Below are 16,855 nucleotides of genomic sequence, written 5' to 3'. Positions count from 1 at the left end.
AGAAGAACAAAAAGAACTTGGATAGTTAGCCAAGTGGAACACTACCCCTGAGAAGGTACTCAATACTGGAATTATCTGGGCTACCTCCCTTGGCCCCTATTTCTTTTTTTTTAATTGAAGTATAGTCAGTTTACAATGTTCTGTCAATTTCTGTTGAACAGCATAATGTTTCAGTCATACATATATATGCATATATTCCTTTTCATATTCTTTTTCATTATAGGTTACTACAAGATATTGAATATAGTTCCCTGTGCTATACAGTAGAAACTTGCTGTTTATCTCATAAGGTTTTATATGCACTAATTTCATTTTTGCTGTATGGTGCTGTAATAGTTGGCTAGGGCTGCCATAACAAAATACCACAGACTGGGTGGCTTAAACAACAGGAATTTATTTCTCATAGTTTTGGAGGCTAGAATGACATATTTCACAATCTTTTTCATTATAGGTTACTAGAAGATACTGAATACAGTTCCCTGCGCTATACAGTAGGACCTTGTGGTGTATATATATACATATATGTATGTGTGTCTGTGTGTATGTGTGTGTATAATAGAATACTACCTATTTTTTTTTTTGGTCACTAACAACTCTGGATTTAGAAAAAAAAAATGCTTCCAGCAGTTAGCCCTAGAGAAAGCCTATGTTTGAATCCCAGCTCTAGAACTTCCTGTTTGTATGACCTAGAGTATATCATATCTATTTGCTAAGTCTCACTTTCTTCAACTATATCATCAAGACCAATAATATATTGTCTTACAGAGATAGTGAGAAGATTTACGTAGGTACTAATATGTTGAGTACTTAGCCTGGCACATAGTAGGTACTTACTCAATGCTTGATGATGAATTTGAATTTGTTCAATTCATCATCACCAAAACTCAAGCCCTTTCACTTAGGCCTTGACTATTGTGTAACAGTTTCCTAACTCGCCCTCCTGTCTCTATGTGTCTAGTTTCCAGGTCAGTCAGTACAAAATTAATTCACATAATTTTGTAATAAAATGATTCTGGCAAGAGTATCATGAAACAGATGCATTGGGTTTATTCGATCTAGATAGCCATCAAGAATTCTAGAACAATGTGGATGAAATGTGAATCATACATATGAGACTGTTCATGCTTGTTGATCCAGTCGATTCATTTTGGGGAACAGGCCCAAATAAATTAACCCAAAAGAAAAAAAAAGGAAAACAGTTGGCACAAAAACATGCTTCTTAACAGCAAAAATCCAGACTCAACCACAAAGGCTAATAAGCAAACAACTCAATTCTTGTAAGTGTTTGACCAATGTATATGAAGTGTGAATTAACAAGGATTTGGGCTATGTCAAAAATATACAGGCATATAAAATAATATTAAGTGAAAACAAATCCACAAAAACTGTTCATGTCTTGATGAACACCACATGGAAACAGACACATGTGCAACTATGTGAAGGTGTTGGTAGATCTTGATATTCATTCAATTTTTATCAGTAAATCTCAATATTAATTAAATTTTATCTGACAAAACTTTTTAAGATAAATGTAAATAATATTAACTTTAATCCATATAATACTGTTGTAAAATTTACCTTAAGTATTTTCACATTGTTTTTCTCCTCCATAAAGATTTTTCCAGTGACTATAAAATGTACAGGATAAAGTTCAAACTTCTTAACATAAATTTAAGGTCTTCTATGAGCTGGTCCCAGATTATCAACCCAGGCAAAAACACTAGACCTTAACTACCAGCTCTACTTTAGTTAAACTGAACTTCTCAATGGCTAATCAAAGTAAGCCCTTGACTCTTAATTCTAGGTGAGATAGTATGCTATAGTGTGGAAATTACAGAGTGTGAAGTTGGGTAGACCTGGTTTTGAGGCTTTGTTCTGCTACTTCCAAGATATGGGACCCTAAGCAGCTTTTTCAACTCTTTGACCACCAAGTTATTCATCTGTGAAATGTGTATAACTCCTCCTTACAAGGTGATTGTAAGGGCTAAATTAGATGGCTGATAGAGAGTGTGTACCATACAGCAGGGATAACTAAGTTCTGTCTGGCTTCTTGCCCAATATATGTCCCTGTATTCATGTCTTATTTGTATTGTAACTGTCCCTCAACACTCAACTCAAATATCACTCCTTTGAACACTCCAGCTGGCATAGGTAACTTCCATCCATATAAGCACTCAAATATTGCTGTGTGGGGTCTTTAAATTCCTCCATCTAGTCATTCTGGTGAGGGAGACAGACATGAAAAGGGATAATGATAATACAGCACAATTGGTGTTCTAATGGAGGTATGAACCAAGTACTATTCATTTACACACATATAAATTCTGTATCTCCATCTGGACTGTATCTTACATTTCTCAACACACCATTCCCCTTAGCAACAGGTGGGGTACACAGAAATGCAGCTGAGAAAAATGACCAAAATTATAATAATAATCTGATTTTTCTAACATATGCTATACTGTTCAAAGCACTCTACCAGGTAACTATTTAAGGTTAACAATAAGCTTCATAGGAAAGAATAGTAGATGGGTCTTACTTTCTTCATTTTACAGAGAAGGAAACTAAGGTTCAGAAAGGTGAACTCACTCATCCACAACCACATAGTTAGGTCTAAGTGGTAGAGTGAGGACTGAAACCCATAGCTCCCATTTCTGCATCCACTATTCTTCCCAGTGTCTGCTGTTTTGCTGTTATTAGTAGTAATATAAAAAAATGATAAATTATAATAATAATGGTAATAAAATAACTGGTAAAAACTTTAGCTACCTTTTTATGGAACACCTGTTCTGTTCCAGGTACTGTGATACTATATTCAGTACTTTATTCATATATTCTCATTTAACATTGGCCAAAACCCTGAAAGATAAAAAGTATTATGCCTATTCTATAGTGGATAATACAGAGACACAGAAATGAGACATAACCTCACAGTTCATTGGCAACAGACTCAGGTCCATCTGATTTCTGAAGCCCATGCAATCCCAAGTACCAGTGGTTCTCAACCCTGGCTACACACTGGAAACAGTAAGATCATACAGTACCTGGGACCCATCCTCAGAGATTCTAGTTTGATTGACTGGGGTAGGATCTGGGCATGGGTATTTTTAAAAGTTCCCTAGGTGATGTTATGTATAGCCAGAGTTGAGAACCACTAGGCCACATGATGCTGCTTGCTCAATGCAGATCAGATTATAACAGCAGACAATATTGTTCCATTTCAACTGGTTGCTGGAGGGGGTGTTGGATGGGAAGCACATGCTACAGAGGCAGAAAACATTTCTACCTGAAGCTGTGTCCATCCTAAGGCTATTGCTTCCTTTGATGAGAGAGCCAAATGACACTCATTAAAGCATGAAACCCATTCATTTCCAAGTTGCAGTCACATCCAAATAGATATCAACCCAAGACCTTGGAAAACAAAGGTCATTAACCTTGCATCCCCCCAGGCTCTTTATTGGGATCTACAACTTGATGATTGATTACAAGTCAAACTTTGAAGTAGCAGCAAAGGAATTTCTTCATTGAAAGACCCCAGTGTTTTTCTCTCCTGCCTGTAATTTGCCATAGTAAAATCACAGTCTCAAACTGAGGAGGCAAGGATGGAAGAGTAATAGTAGCTGGGAGTCAAGAGACTTAGATTCCAGTCTTAATACTAAAACTAACTTGCTGGGTGACTTTGAGAAGATCACTTCTCTACCTGTACAATGTGGACTTGGACTATTTTCCAAATCAATGGATCCATGATATAAGTCTGTAGACCTATATCTTGGCCTACTGACTTTTATATGCTACACTGAAATACTCTAGAAGCCAGTTGTGATTATGTACTTACCCAGTTTGAAAAAAAATCTCCTGGGGGGAGGGCATAGCTCAGTGGTAGAGCATATGCTTAGCATGCACAAGGCCTTGGGTTCAATTATCAGTGCCTCCATTTAAATAAATAAATAAACCTAATTTCCTACCCCATCACCACCAACAAAAAAATCTCCTGACAGATAGACTGACAGATAATAGTTAGATTTAGATTTCATAGCCCCCTATTGCCTGCAGAATAAACTTAAACTTTTTTTTAACCTGGAATTCACTACCTCCTTCCATTTGGCTTCAACTAATCTTTCTGATCTACGTTTTCACCATTCCTCTTCACATATCTTATAGTCCATACCAACAGTATTCTTTCTTGTTCCATGTACATGCCTTACAATTAATCATCTCTTTCCCAGATGTCCTTTTCTCTAATTTTATATGCCCAGATTTGTATCACCCATCAAGACTCAGCTTAAGTGCCATATCTATGGGAAACCTAATATGTTCCAAGTTCCTTTCTCTGACTCATATAACACTAGTCACCTTGCACTTTGAATCAAGGCTCTGTTTTTGTGGCTCTATCTTTCCTATTAGAATGGAGCAACTTGAGAGCAAGATTCAGGTGGGATTCATCTCTGCATTCAGTAAGTTGCTTTTCATGTAACTAGTATTCAATAAATAATTACTGAGAAAAAACTGGAGCTCAGATCATTAGAAGGACAATAGAAAAAGCTTTCCCTTTTGATGTCCCCATTTGTGCCATCTGTGATACACACAAACATAACATACAAAAATTTCAGGGCTATTCTAAAACCTAGATTGAAAGGCGCTCAATATACTGGGTGTTTCTTGAGGGCTTTTGTGCCCAGCCTTATGCTCTCACAAGAGATGCACACAAATGATCTGACCTAGACTTTGCCATCCAGGGGCTTAAAACTGAGTTGGAGAATGAAGTCACACTCATGGGAAATAAATGTGAATATTGCAATTCAGCATCCACATTAGAGGGCCAAACTTGGGTGTCAAAAGAAGTGAGGTAAAAGAGAGTTCCCTGGGGCAGGGTCGTCAAAAGACATCATGGAGGGAATACCACTTGAGCTGGTCTTTGTAGGATGGCCAAGAATCCTTCCTTGTCCCTTTCCTTCAACAATGGCCCTCCTCTTTCTCCATGTTTAGCATGGTCAGTGATAGGTTGAGGGTGGAAAGAGCATCTCTGAGCTCTTTTATGACATCAATATTTGAAGCTCGAGGCTTCTCATAGGCTCTAGAATATAAAAGAGTAAACATCTACCATCTTCTATACCTGCCATTTCCTGAGAGGTTGTTACCCACCTTGTAGCACTATTATTTTTTTTAACTTCTATTATGTTACCAGATGATTTGTATACCTAATCTTATTTAATCCCCACAAAAACCTTGCCTGCTGTACAGGCATTGTCCCCACTTACAGTTAAGAAAACTGGCTCAAAGAAGTGAAGTGTACCAAACTAAGATCATGTAGCTAGTAATTAGCCTCCCATAAAAGCAAAATGACTGTTATCTTTTACTGAGTACTCATTATGTGCCAAGTCCATAGACACTTCATTTCACCGTTACAGTGATCCCATATATTACCTTCACTTTACAAACTAGAAAACTAAGGCTCAGAGAGGTTGTGACTTGCCCAAGGTCCCACAACTTGGATGAGGCAGAGCCAGGATTCAGACTCACTTCTGGGAGACTCTGAGCTTAAGTCATATGTGTAACTCCACTAAGACTTCTGAGCCTCTGATCTTTCTACCAAATTTTACTTCATTTTCATTTCTTTTTAACCTTGGTCCACAACCTGACTTTTACTCTAAATTTGACTTCCCTCTCCAGCCAACCTGTTCCTTCCCTCCCCATTCTCTATCAAATGACCATAATCAAAACATCTTAGCTTCTGTAGATTTCTTAGGACATGATGACCATCAGTCTTCAACCTTAAGCAAGTTTCTCCCACCTTTTTTTATACCAATCTATACCCTACCTGAGGGCACGGAGTAAGAGGAGATTGTTTCCTCCTGTAGATTCCCCCAGTTTTCTAAAATCATCAATTTCTTTCTATGAAACTCCTCCTTGCTCATCTCCTTTAGGCACTAATTATCCTTGTGGATCAACTTGGGTTAGGCTTCAGGAAAGACAGAGAATGAAAACCAAACATAGTAGATTATTAAAAGCATAATGAGTCCAAAAACAAAAATATGGATAATGGCCAGTACAGCTCATTACTGCAAGAGCAAGTCTGTGCCTAATACTTTTAGTGCTGATGCAAATGCCACTCATAGCATTAGTTAACCCAGTGGAGAATTGATGGCCCTGTGGCTGAGCAGGGCCTTACAAGCACACTTTCTCCAAGCTCAAGACTATGCCACTAGAAGGCCATCTTTTCTTCCCAATTAAGACAGAGGGTCTTAATCCTGTATGTCCCACAGTGGATGTATTCTCCACTTTTATCCCAGAATCTCAGACAGAGTGAAGGGCTCTTTACCCCATGCTCCCAGTGAAATTTCTTCTCATTCCCAATAGATCACGGATCACACCGGACTAGGACTGGTTGCTTACATGCCAGCCTCACCATGAACTTTTGGAGGACAGGAACCATGGCCTTTCATCTTTGTCTCTCCCACTGCATATCACTATGCCTGAATAAATGAACAAATACATGTAAATAGATGTCCTTCTTCTCCATTCCCTAAAAGGAAGCCCTAAGGTTCTTTGTTGAAGCTGCACAAATGTCCTTTCCAAAGCCAGACTTGGTAAAAGGCAGTAACATCAAAGGATGGCAGGGAATTTGGCTTATATCATTTTGCTCCTCCAACAGTGAATGCTTCTCAGAAAACAGAAAGAGGAAGGTCACTAAAGCTACTTAATAAAAAAGAACATGATACCCAGGGAGCCGAGATTCAAACCCCATCTCCCCATCAATGTGGGTGACTCTGGGCAAGTTGTTTCACTTCTCTGAGCCTCATTTCTTCATCTGTGAAATGGGAAATAAAACCTATCTCATAGGCATACCACAAAGATTAGATGCAATAGAAGAAGAGATGTATCCAGTTCCATGTCTGGAAAAGAAAAGGGCCCTTGACAAAATTACATCAGCGAACAATATTGATTTTATTATAAAGGTGACTGCCATGGAACAAAGCAATTTAACATGCAACTTGTTTTTGCTATGTTTAATTACTAAGAAAAAATGTTGAGAACATCAAGTCCATTCAAATGTTCGATCAATGCTAGGGGTGAAGATGGGGGATAGGACAGTGGCACAGTGGTATCACTAAAGCAATGAGACCTGTGCATTAACCCTCAGGATAACAGGCAAAGCTCTGAACATGGAGCTGAATTTAAGTGACAACAACAAGGTGCAGAGTGGGTCAGCTGAGGTGACAGCTCCCTCCCTCTGACACTGCTTTTCAGGATGTGGGCTAGAACTTGGGGTTAACAACTATCAGTTGTAACTCAGGATCAGAGATTTTTACAGCTCTTGCTTGCTATCTGTTCTGATGCCTGGAATGTATCACTGGAGGGGGCGGGAAGGGAGGGAGTGAGAGGTGAGGAGGTGAGGGTGGACAAGGTTCAAAGAGGCAACTACACCAGAGGTTTGGCTAATTCTTCACCAAGACCAGAAGTACTCCCTCAGTTCTGTTTTCTGTAGATGAGGCTGGAGGCATGTATCTTTGAATAAACCTGCATAACACTAGACTGTAGTTAACTGATTTAAGGCAGAAAGCAAAACCAGGCAATGCTGTGGCCAAGATTTAGATAGTATGGCTGATATGGGACAGTCAAATCAGTACTTACATTAACTGAAACAATTAGATCAGAGCAGCTGCCGCCAGCAGCCTGAGGCAGGACTGTGGAGGAAGGGGAAGAGTGGAATGCCACTGGGATTTAACTTTGCAGCAGAAGATGGTGAAGGCAGAACTGATAGGGAGGGCTAAGTTACTTTGTGTGCTGAGCTGAAAAGATCTGACTGACCCCAAGGCTTGGTGACAGGCAAGACAAACTTTACTGTGATGAATATAGGTTGAGTTACTCAATTGACCCAGATTGATGTGAAGGTCAATATATGACTTATAAATTGAAGCAGTTGTCTACACAGAAGTCTGGCCTTACTTGGCTAGTTCCCAGAAGAGGCAAATCTTAGAGGGAGGATTGCAAGTGGAGGGAATTAATAACATTTGAATATTGATTATATAGCAGATATTTTATGTGTTATTCTTTTTAACCCTGGCAATAATTTGGAGAGGTGAACTATTTCTCCCATTTGCAGATATGGAAATCAAGATGCAAAGAAGTTAAATAACTTAATTGTAATCATACAGATGTATCAGTGTGTCAGGCCAGAGAGTTTAGAGTCAATTACTTGGTGGAAATCTTATCAGACCCCCATAGAACAGTTGTATTGAATTGTGCTCTGACATAATACCATAAGCCCATACTGAGGTTGTTTTATGTAACAGTCCATGGGAAAAAAATGCTTCTTAGAAGCATTCTCTGGCCTCAAAAACAGAAGAGTTGTGCTTTACCTGAATAACTGGCTTGCTGTTACCTTAAGTGGAATTATATAACCATTAAGTTCTTCTTGCTTTTGTTTTCTCTAGAAACCTTGGAACCAAATCTGTGACACTGCTCCAGCAAGTGTGTAAGGGCTTCAGGGCAAACATTTTATGTACTACCTCCATTCTTTCCATCTGCCTACTAAACTATCTTTTTCCTTCCTTGGCCTCATTTTTTCTTGCCTGTACACTAAGGCAGAGGTCAGCAAACTTTTTTCTTTAAAGCATGAGATAGTTGATATTTTAGGTTTGGACAGCCATAAAGTCTCTATTGACATTATTCAATTCTGCTGTTGTAATATGAAATCAGCTCTAGACAATATGTAAATGTAGGGGCATGTTTCCACTTATGGACACAGAAAATTGAATTTCATATAATTTTCATGAGTCACGACATATTATTTTTCTTTTGAAATTTCAACAAATTCTAAGCTATAGTTGGCTAAGCCCTGATATAAACCTAAAGAGGATAGGGACCCTATATGTCTTATTCAATCTTACATCCTCAATACTTAGAAATGGGCCAGGCACACAGTAATTATTATTACTACTTTTAAGTTCTTATTTTTTTTTAATATTTTTAAAAGCCTTAAATCTTTTTTTGGGAACAGGACAGAACATAAAGTATAAGGCACATTTTTAGAAGGTTATCTAGCTAGAAAATAAGAGTCAGAATTTGGATCTAAGCTTTTTTGATATCAAAGTCCATATTCTTTCTTCATAGAATTATATCCCCCCAAATCCCCTTTGTGTTAGCTTCAACCTCCCAACATGAGTCTCCATATCTAGTAGCTGATTAAACTACAGAAGTCAGCCACATCTTGAATTTGTAATTTGTTATTTAAAAAGTCCATAGTTCCCCAGAAGTTGTGTCCCTTTGCTGTCTATTTCTACTAGCCTGGAAAGTAAGAGTGAAAAAACAATAGTTCACAGATTCAAAGCTTCTTATAGGAGGGTAAAGTGATAGTTCAGCCTTTTTGGAAAGAACACAGGCTTTGGTGCCTGCCAGACTTGCTAAGACTTAGATCCCATATTTGCCAGCTACTAGCCATGAACCTTTGGCAAGTAATTTTAGCTTTAGGAGGATCAGTTTCCTAGTAGAAATAAAAACAATAATAATACTTTCTTCACAGTAAGACTGTTAGGATCAGAAATAGTATTCTAGTACCTAATACAGTGCCAGGAACATAGCAGATACTTAATAAATGACAAGTATAATACACCTAGAGTAGGAGTACCAAAATATACAAAGCAATTATTAACAAACCTAAAGGGAGAAACTGATGGCAACACAATAATCATAGGGGACTTGAACACCCCACTTACATCAATGGATATATCACCCATAAAGAAAGTCAACAAGGAAACAGCAGTCTTAAATGAAACAGTAGACCAGATGAAGTTGATAGATTTGTACAGAACATTCCCTCCAAATGTAGCAGAATACATACTCTCAAGTGCATATGGAACATTCTCAAGAATAGACCATATGTTAGTACACAAAACAATAAATTCAAGAAAATTGACATCACATTAGGCATCTTTTCCAATCACAATGCAATGAAAGTAGTAGTCAATCACAAGAAAGATGGAAAAACACAAATGTGTGGAGAATGAACAACATGCTACTGAACAACTATTGGGACAACAAAGAAATCAAAGGAGAAATCCAAAATTACCTGAAGCCAAATGAAAATGAAAATACAACATACCAAAATGTATGGGATGCAGCAAAAGTGGTACTAGGAGTGAAGTTTATAACAACACGCCTACATCAAGAAATAAGAAATAAATCCCAAGAAACAATCTAACCTTGCATGTAAATGAACTGGGGAAAGATGAAGCCTAAAGTCAGTACAAGGAAGGAAATAATAAATATCAGAGTGGAAACAAATGAAATAGAGACCAAAAAGACATAAAAAAGTTCATTGAAACTAAGAGCTGGTTCTTTAAAAAGATAAACAAAATTAACAAACTTTTAGCTAGACACTAAGAAAAAAATAGAGAAGGCTCTGATAAATACAATCAAAAATGAAAAAGGAAAAATAATAACAGATGGTACAGAAATACAAATAATTATAAGAAAAAATTATGATCAGCTATATGCCAACAAATTAGCCAACCTAGAAAAAATGGACAAATTCTTAGAATCACAAACTTCCAAGACTGAATCATGAAGAAATAGAAAGTCTGAATAGACTGAGCACCAGTAAAGAGATTAAAACAGTAATCAAAAAACTCCCCCAAACAAAAGTCTAAAACCAGACAGGTGAATTTTACCAAATATTCAAAGAAAATTTAATACCTATCCTTCTCAATCTCTTCTTAAAAATTAAAGAGGAGGGAACACTTCCTAACTCATTTTACAAGGCAAACATTACCCTGATTGATACCAAAAAGCAGACAAGGATAACACATACATAAAATTACAGGCAAATATCTCTGATGAACACAGATGCAAAAATCCTCAACAAAACTTTTTCAAATTGAATACAATACATTAGAAGGCTCACACACCATGATCAAACAAGATTTACTCAAGGGATGTAAGGATGGTTCAATGTGCACAAATAAATCAATGTGGGACACCACATTAACAAAATGAAAAATGAAAACCATATCTCAATAGATGTATAAAAATTATTTGACAAGATTGAATACCCATATATGATTAAAACTCTCAATAAAATGGGTATAGAAGGAAGTCCCTCAGCATAATAAAGGTCATGTATGACAAACTCACAGCTAACATCATACTCAATAGTGAAAAACTGAAAACCATCCCTCTAAGATCAGGAATAAGATGGGATACCCATTCTTACCACTGTAATTCAACATAGAATTAGAAGTCCTAGCCAGAGTAATTAGGCAAGAAAAAGAAATAAAAGGCATCTAAACTGGAAAGGAAGAAGTAAAACTGTCACTATTTGCAGATGACATTTTATATATAGAAAACTCTAAAGACTCCATCAAAGAACTATTAGAAATACTAAACAAATGCAGTAAAGTTAAAGGGTACAAAATGAGCATACAAAAATCTGACGTGTTCCTACATGCTAACAATGAACCAGCAAAAATAAAAATTAAGAAAATAATCCCATTTACAATTGCAACAAAAATAACAAAATACCTAGGTATAACTAAGGACGTGAAAGACCTGTACACAGAAAACTATAAGACATTGTTGAAAGAATTTGAAGGCACAAATAAAGAAAAAGTTATTCAATGCTCATGGATTGGAAGAATTAACATTGCTAAAAAGCCCATGTTACCAAAAGAAATCTATAGTTTCAGCAAAATCTTTATCCAAATCACAAGGGCAGCTTTCATAGAAATAGAGCAAAAAATTCTAAAATTTATATGTAACCACAAAAGACCCTGAATAGCCAAAGCAATTCTGAAAAAAAGAAACAATGCTGGAGGTATCACATGCCCTGATTTCAAACTATATTACAAAGCTACTGCAATCAAACAGTATGGCATTGGCAGAAGAATGGACACATACAACAATAAAACAGAATTGGGAGTCCTAAAATAAACCCACACATATGTGTACAATTCATTTATGAAAAAGTCACAAAGGATATACAATAGAAAAAGATAATTTCTTCAATAAATGGTGCTGGGGAAACTGGATAGCCAAGAAAGGAAGGAAAGAAGGAAGGAAGAAAAGGAAGGAAGGACGGATGGAAGGAAGGAAGGAAGGAACTAGACCACTACCTCACAACATAAAAAAATGTATATATCAACTAAAAATGAGTTAAAGACTTGAATGTAGGGCTTGAAACCATAACCTTCCTAGAAGAAGGGTTTGACATTGATCTTAGCAATATTTTTTTCTGGATATTCTCATCAGGCAAGGGAAACAAAAGCACAAATAAGGAAATAGGACTCTATCGATAAAGCTGAAAAGCTTCTGCATAGCAAAGGAAACCTTCAACAAAATGAAAACATAACCTACCAAATGGGAAAAGATATTTGCAAATCATATAGTTTATAAGGAATTAATATCCAAAATATTTAAAGAACTCATATGACACCAACAAATAGAGCCAAACAACCTAATTTAAAAATAGGGAAAGGAGCTGCATGGATATTTTTTCCAAGAAGACATACAAATGGCCAAGAGGCACATTAAACAGTATTCAACATCATGAATTATTAGGGAAATACAAATCAAAATCACAGTGAGATATCACATCATGCCCGTTGGAATGGCTATTATCCAAAGTGCAAGAAATAACAAGTGTTGAAGAGGATGTGAAGAAAAGGGAACCCTCATACACTGTTGGTGGGAATGTTATTTGGTACACCCACTACTGAAAACAGTATGAAGATTCCTCAAAAAACTAAAAATAGAACTACCATATGATCCAACCATTCTACTTCTGGGTGTTTATACAAAGAACATGAAAACACTAATTCATAAAGATATATGCACCCCTATGTTCATCACAGCTTTATTAACATAGCCAAGATATGGAAACAACCTAAGTGCCAATCAATGGGTGAACGGATAAAGATGTAATATATACATAAAGAAATACTACTCAGTCATAAAAAGATGAAATCTTCCCATTTGCAACATGGATTAACCTTTAGAATATTATGCTAAGTAAAATAAATCAGACGGAGAAAAACAAATATCTATGATTTCACTTATGTGGAAAAAACATACAAAAAAATTTAAATGAACGAAAAACCAGTATAAATGAACAAACTAAACCAAACCAAAACAAACATGTAGATACAGAGAACAAAACAGTGGTTATCAGAGGGGAAGGAGGGGCAAAATGTGTAAAGGAGGACATAGAAACTAAACTTTTGATGGTGAGCATGCCATAGTATATATAGAAATAAAAATATGTTGTACACATGAAACTTACTTAATTTTATAAACCAGTTACCTTGATAAAAAATAAATAAAATAATAATATATGGCAACAGCAGCAATAATTATATTAATAAATAATATCATTATTACTATTTTATTCTACAAATAATAAGTGCCTACTATGTAAAAGTCAGGCATTGTTCTAAGTCATTGGGATACAGAAATAAATTTAACTGGCCCCAAATCCTTCCCATCATGAAGCTTACATTCTAGTGATCATTGTGAATGGTTTTTATGTTCTTGCCCACCATTCCAATATTAGTGGTAGTAAACTGGAACATATTTCTCTTTTTTGTCATTATTTTCAGATATTAAAATTTTATTTATGTAAACACAAGCAAGTATACTATAAAAACTGTTAAAAATAAGAAAAAATTTAAGGTACCTGATTACAAAAAAATACATATATGTAAAATTCAATATTTTTTCCTTTGCACAAACAATGGCCAACTTGAAATTACAATGAATGAGAGAGTATACTAATATTTTTAAAGGTTAAAAATTTAGCAATATATTTAACAAGAAACATGCAGGATATATAAAAGGTTTGAAACTTCCAAAGGGAATGAAAAATTTCAAGTCAAATTGCAATTCACATTTTCAGATATATCTGAAATATATACACAAAACAGTATATAAAATATAAAACTGAAAAATTTCAAAAGAGATAGCCACATATACACACACACATAAGCATCTCCATAAAGCAGACATGAAACAAATCTAATGCAATACCAGGATGAAGGTTCAGGCCTGCTGAGCTTTGAGTCCAGAAGCAAACAGAGACAGGTAGGAATTCATTTTCTCCAACATGCTAAGGACAAAGTGTGGAATAGATTTCTACTTAAATATCTACAACTTCAGACAGGTCTCAAGGTACAAAGTAGTTCTGGTCATTTCTCTCTCCGATGGGATTCTGAAGCACTTACCCTCCTTGTGGTGAGCCAGGGGCCGAGGAGCTGGTCTCTTTATGTGGAAAGAGGGGGCCTTGGTGGGCCCAGGGTTTGGCATAGGTCCATTGGTGGCCTTTGGTATGGCTTTGGTCCCTCCATCCTGCAGCCTAGACACCAACTTCCCCACATCCACCTCGAGGCAGGACTCCACCTTGCCATCTGAAACAAGCCTGCTTGGGGATTTCCTCCCAGGATCGGCTTCTCCACTTTTCTGAATAGGCATTTTGGGGTACTGTGGTGGCTTATGGTGTTCTATACTGCTGATGATAGTACCATTGGGTGTTGTTCTATGTTGGACTTCATCTAGGAAAAGTTGGTGCAAAGAGGGAAGATTAATGATAACCTTTATCACCTTTTCACTTTTATACATGCATACATAATATTGAAAAATTACACACATTTTCAAAGGAGCTTTCATCATGGAACAAATCAATAATATCCCACAAAATCAGTCTCTAGCTACCCCAGTCCATGTGGAGTCACAGGTCTCTTCAAATAGGGAATTCAATTCAAGATCTGAGTATTATTTTCATGACTACAATTCAGCAAAACCACAATATGCCAATATGCTTTATTTACAGGGATATGTTAAATAAAAAACAACTTAAGAGCCCCCAGTCAATTGTACACTCTATTACTTTTAAATAAAGACATCAATTAATCCTTAACTATTTCTATTTGTCTCAAAAGTAATTTGTAAAGAGCTTTCAAATTTCAAGTTAATGCACTTTAACAGAATTTAACTTCTTTCTTCATACTCAAAAAGATATCCTCAACTAGCCATGTTATGGTCCTCCCCTAGCTTTTGTGGTTTACAACTTCTTGTGATAATAATATGTGCTTTTCAGTTGTGCTGTGTCTTAATTAAAGCTTTGAGTCTCTAATGAGAGCCAGAGATAGTCTCCTTAGAAAAAGTAACTTACACAAATACATGCAAAATTTTGAAAACTAATCTAAAGAGATTCATGGAGCTCCCTGAAATTGTTGATGAACCCCTGATTGAGAATTCCTGCTATAAGAAAATTGTCACTTCCTTTGGTAATAGAAAACCCAGATCAGAGCATAGTGATTAAGAAGAGAGGTTCTGGACAGCCAAATGAGACCCGAGAGACATGTCAACCAATTGTAATACATGGATCTTATTTGGATACTGATTAAAAAATAGTAATAATAACGGGAGAATCTGAACACTGATGAGACGGTTAGTGATACTAAGAAATTACTGTTTTGACATAATCTGAAAAGAAAAAATATATACAAATGTATATGTATAACTGAATCACTTTGCTGTACACTGTAAATCAACTACACTTCAAATTTCTTTCTTTTTTTTTTTTTTTACAAAATCTAGTACAAAGAGAGAAAAAAAGAAATTACTATTTTGTTATCTTTTCTTTTAGGTATGATGATGGCATTGAGATTTTGGTTTGAAAAAAGAGTCCTTATCTTTTATAAATACATACTCAACATTTATGGATGGAATGACATGATGTCTGAGTTGGGCAGATGGATAGGGGTATGGATGAAACAAGATTGGGCATGTGGTGGTAAATGTTGAAGCTGGGTGAGAGGTACAAGGGGAGTATGTCATATTGTTTTTTAAACTTCTGCTTATGTTTGAAACTACACAATACACACAGGCCAGCTTCAGAAACTGCAGAGAACTGGGGGTAAATCCTATCAGACAAAGAGGCTTCACAAATAGTCAAGCAGCCAACTAGGGGCCTCTTTTCTGTGTGAGTGCATGATGGGGAGGAGTTTTGAGAGGTTGCACATTAGTCAAGCAGGAGAAATAGATCAATTATTATAATACAAGTAGAATAATGCAAATAAGTTCTATGAGGAGGACAGTGCCAATTTTATCAGGTGTTGCTTGAGAAAATCTTGTAAAAGAGATAATATTTGACCTAGGACTTAAAGGATTGCAGTAGATGGAAAAAAAGGGGGGGAGGGAACTTCAAAGAGTGAGCAACTTGAAGGAGTGAAAAGTCATGGTTTGTCTAAGAAAATTTAAAAAAAAAAAGAAAAAGTTTATTGTGGCTTCAGCACAGGAACCAATTTTAGATGAAAAGTGTGGGTAGCTTGAAATGAGGTTGTTAAGGTGGGTTGGGGCTGTATCATGAAGGCCATGAGTGCCATGTTCAGGAATATTATCTTTATCATTGGGCTGCAGAGGATCATGACTTTTTTTGGCAGGGAAGTGACATTATCATATATGTTTTTAGAATGTCCCTTTAGATTCATTATGAAAAGTAGACTGGAACAGAGAGACCGGAGGATAGCAGACAAGATGGAGACTGCTGATGAGAAGGATCTAAACTGCAGCAGCAGTAACAAAGAGAGACAGATTCAAGAGATGTCAAGGGAGTGGAATGGACAGAGCTTCGATATGGGGGTGTGAAGTCCACGATGATGATAAAATGAGTCACTATAATACTATATACAAGGGGAATAAAGAGTTTGGGGGTAAGAAATGAAATGCTATTGGTAAAAAAAAAAAAAAAACACTGGTAAGCAGAGGTATTGGTACCCTCTCAGAACACTGTTCAGACAGGTTATAGGAAGTACAATATTATAGTAGATAAATGGGGTCTGGAATAAGATGGGTGCAAATTGCC

At 36.4% G+C, this 16,855-nt stretch overlaps 1 protein-coding gene and 1 long non-coding RNA gene across 4 annotated transcripts in view; both read right to left on the bottom strand.

Moving 5' to 3' along the window:
- OPHN1 (oligophrenin 1) overlaps positions 1-16,855 on the bottom strand; it is a 586,519-nt gene that overhangs the window by 10,564 nt on the left and 559,100 nt on the right. For all 3 annotated transcript variants that reach the window (XM_010973648.3, XM_010973647.3, XM_045509198.2), the window contains exon 21: positions 14,214-14,540. In XM_010973648.3, coding sequence (XP_010971950.1) covers positions 14,214-14,540 — 327 coding nt within the window. The remainder of the gene's footprint in view (positions 1-14,213; positions 14,541-16,855) is intronic.
- On the bottom strand, positions 2-10,037 carry LOC141576346 (uncharacterized). The gene is made up of 3 exons (XR_012504701.1): positions 6,320-10,037; positions 5,819-5,959; positions 2-2,859 (listed from the first exon to the last, which is right to left on the bottom strand). It is a non-coding gene; the product is annotated as an uncharacterized LOC141576346 (long non-coding RNA).

This window comes from Camelus bactrianus, chromosome X (assembly GCF_048773025.1).
Source record: "Camelus bactrianus isolate YW-2024 breed Bactrian camel chromosome X, ASM4877302v1, whole genome shotgun sequence".
NCBI classification, from domain to species: domain Eukaryota; kingdom Metazoa; phylum Chordata; class Mammalia; order Artiodactyla; family Camelidae; genus Camelus; species Camelus bactrianus.
Note: the sequence above shows the minus strand (reverse complement) of the source record. Positions and strands in the feature narration are given on the sequence as shown.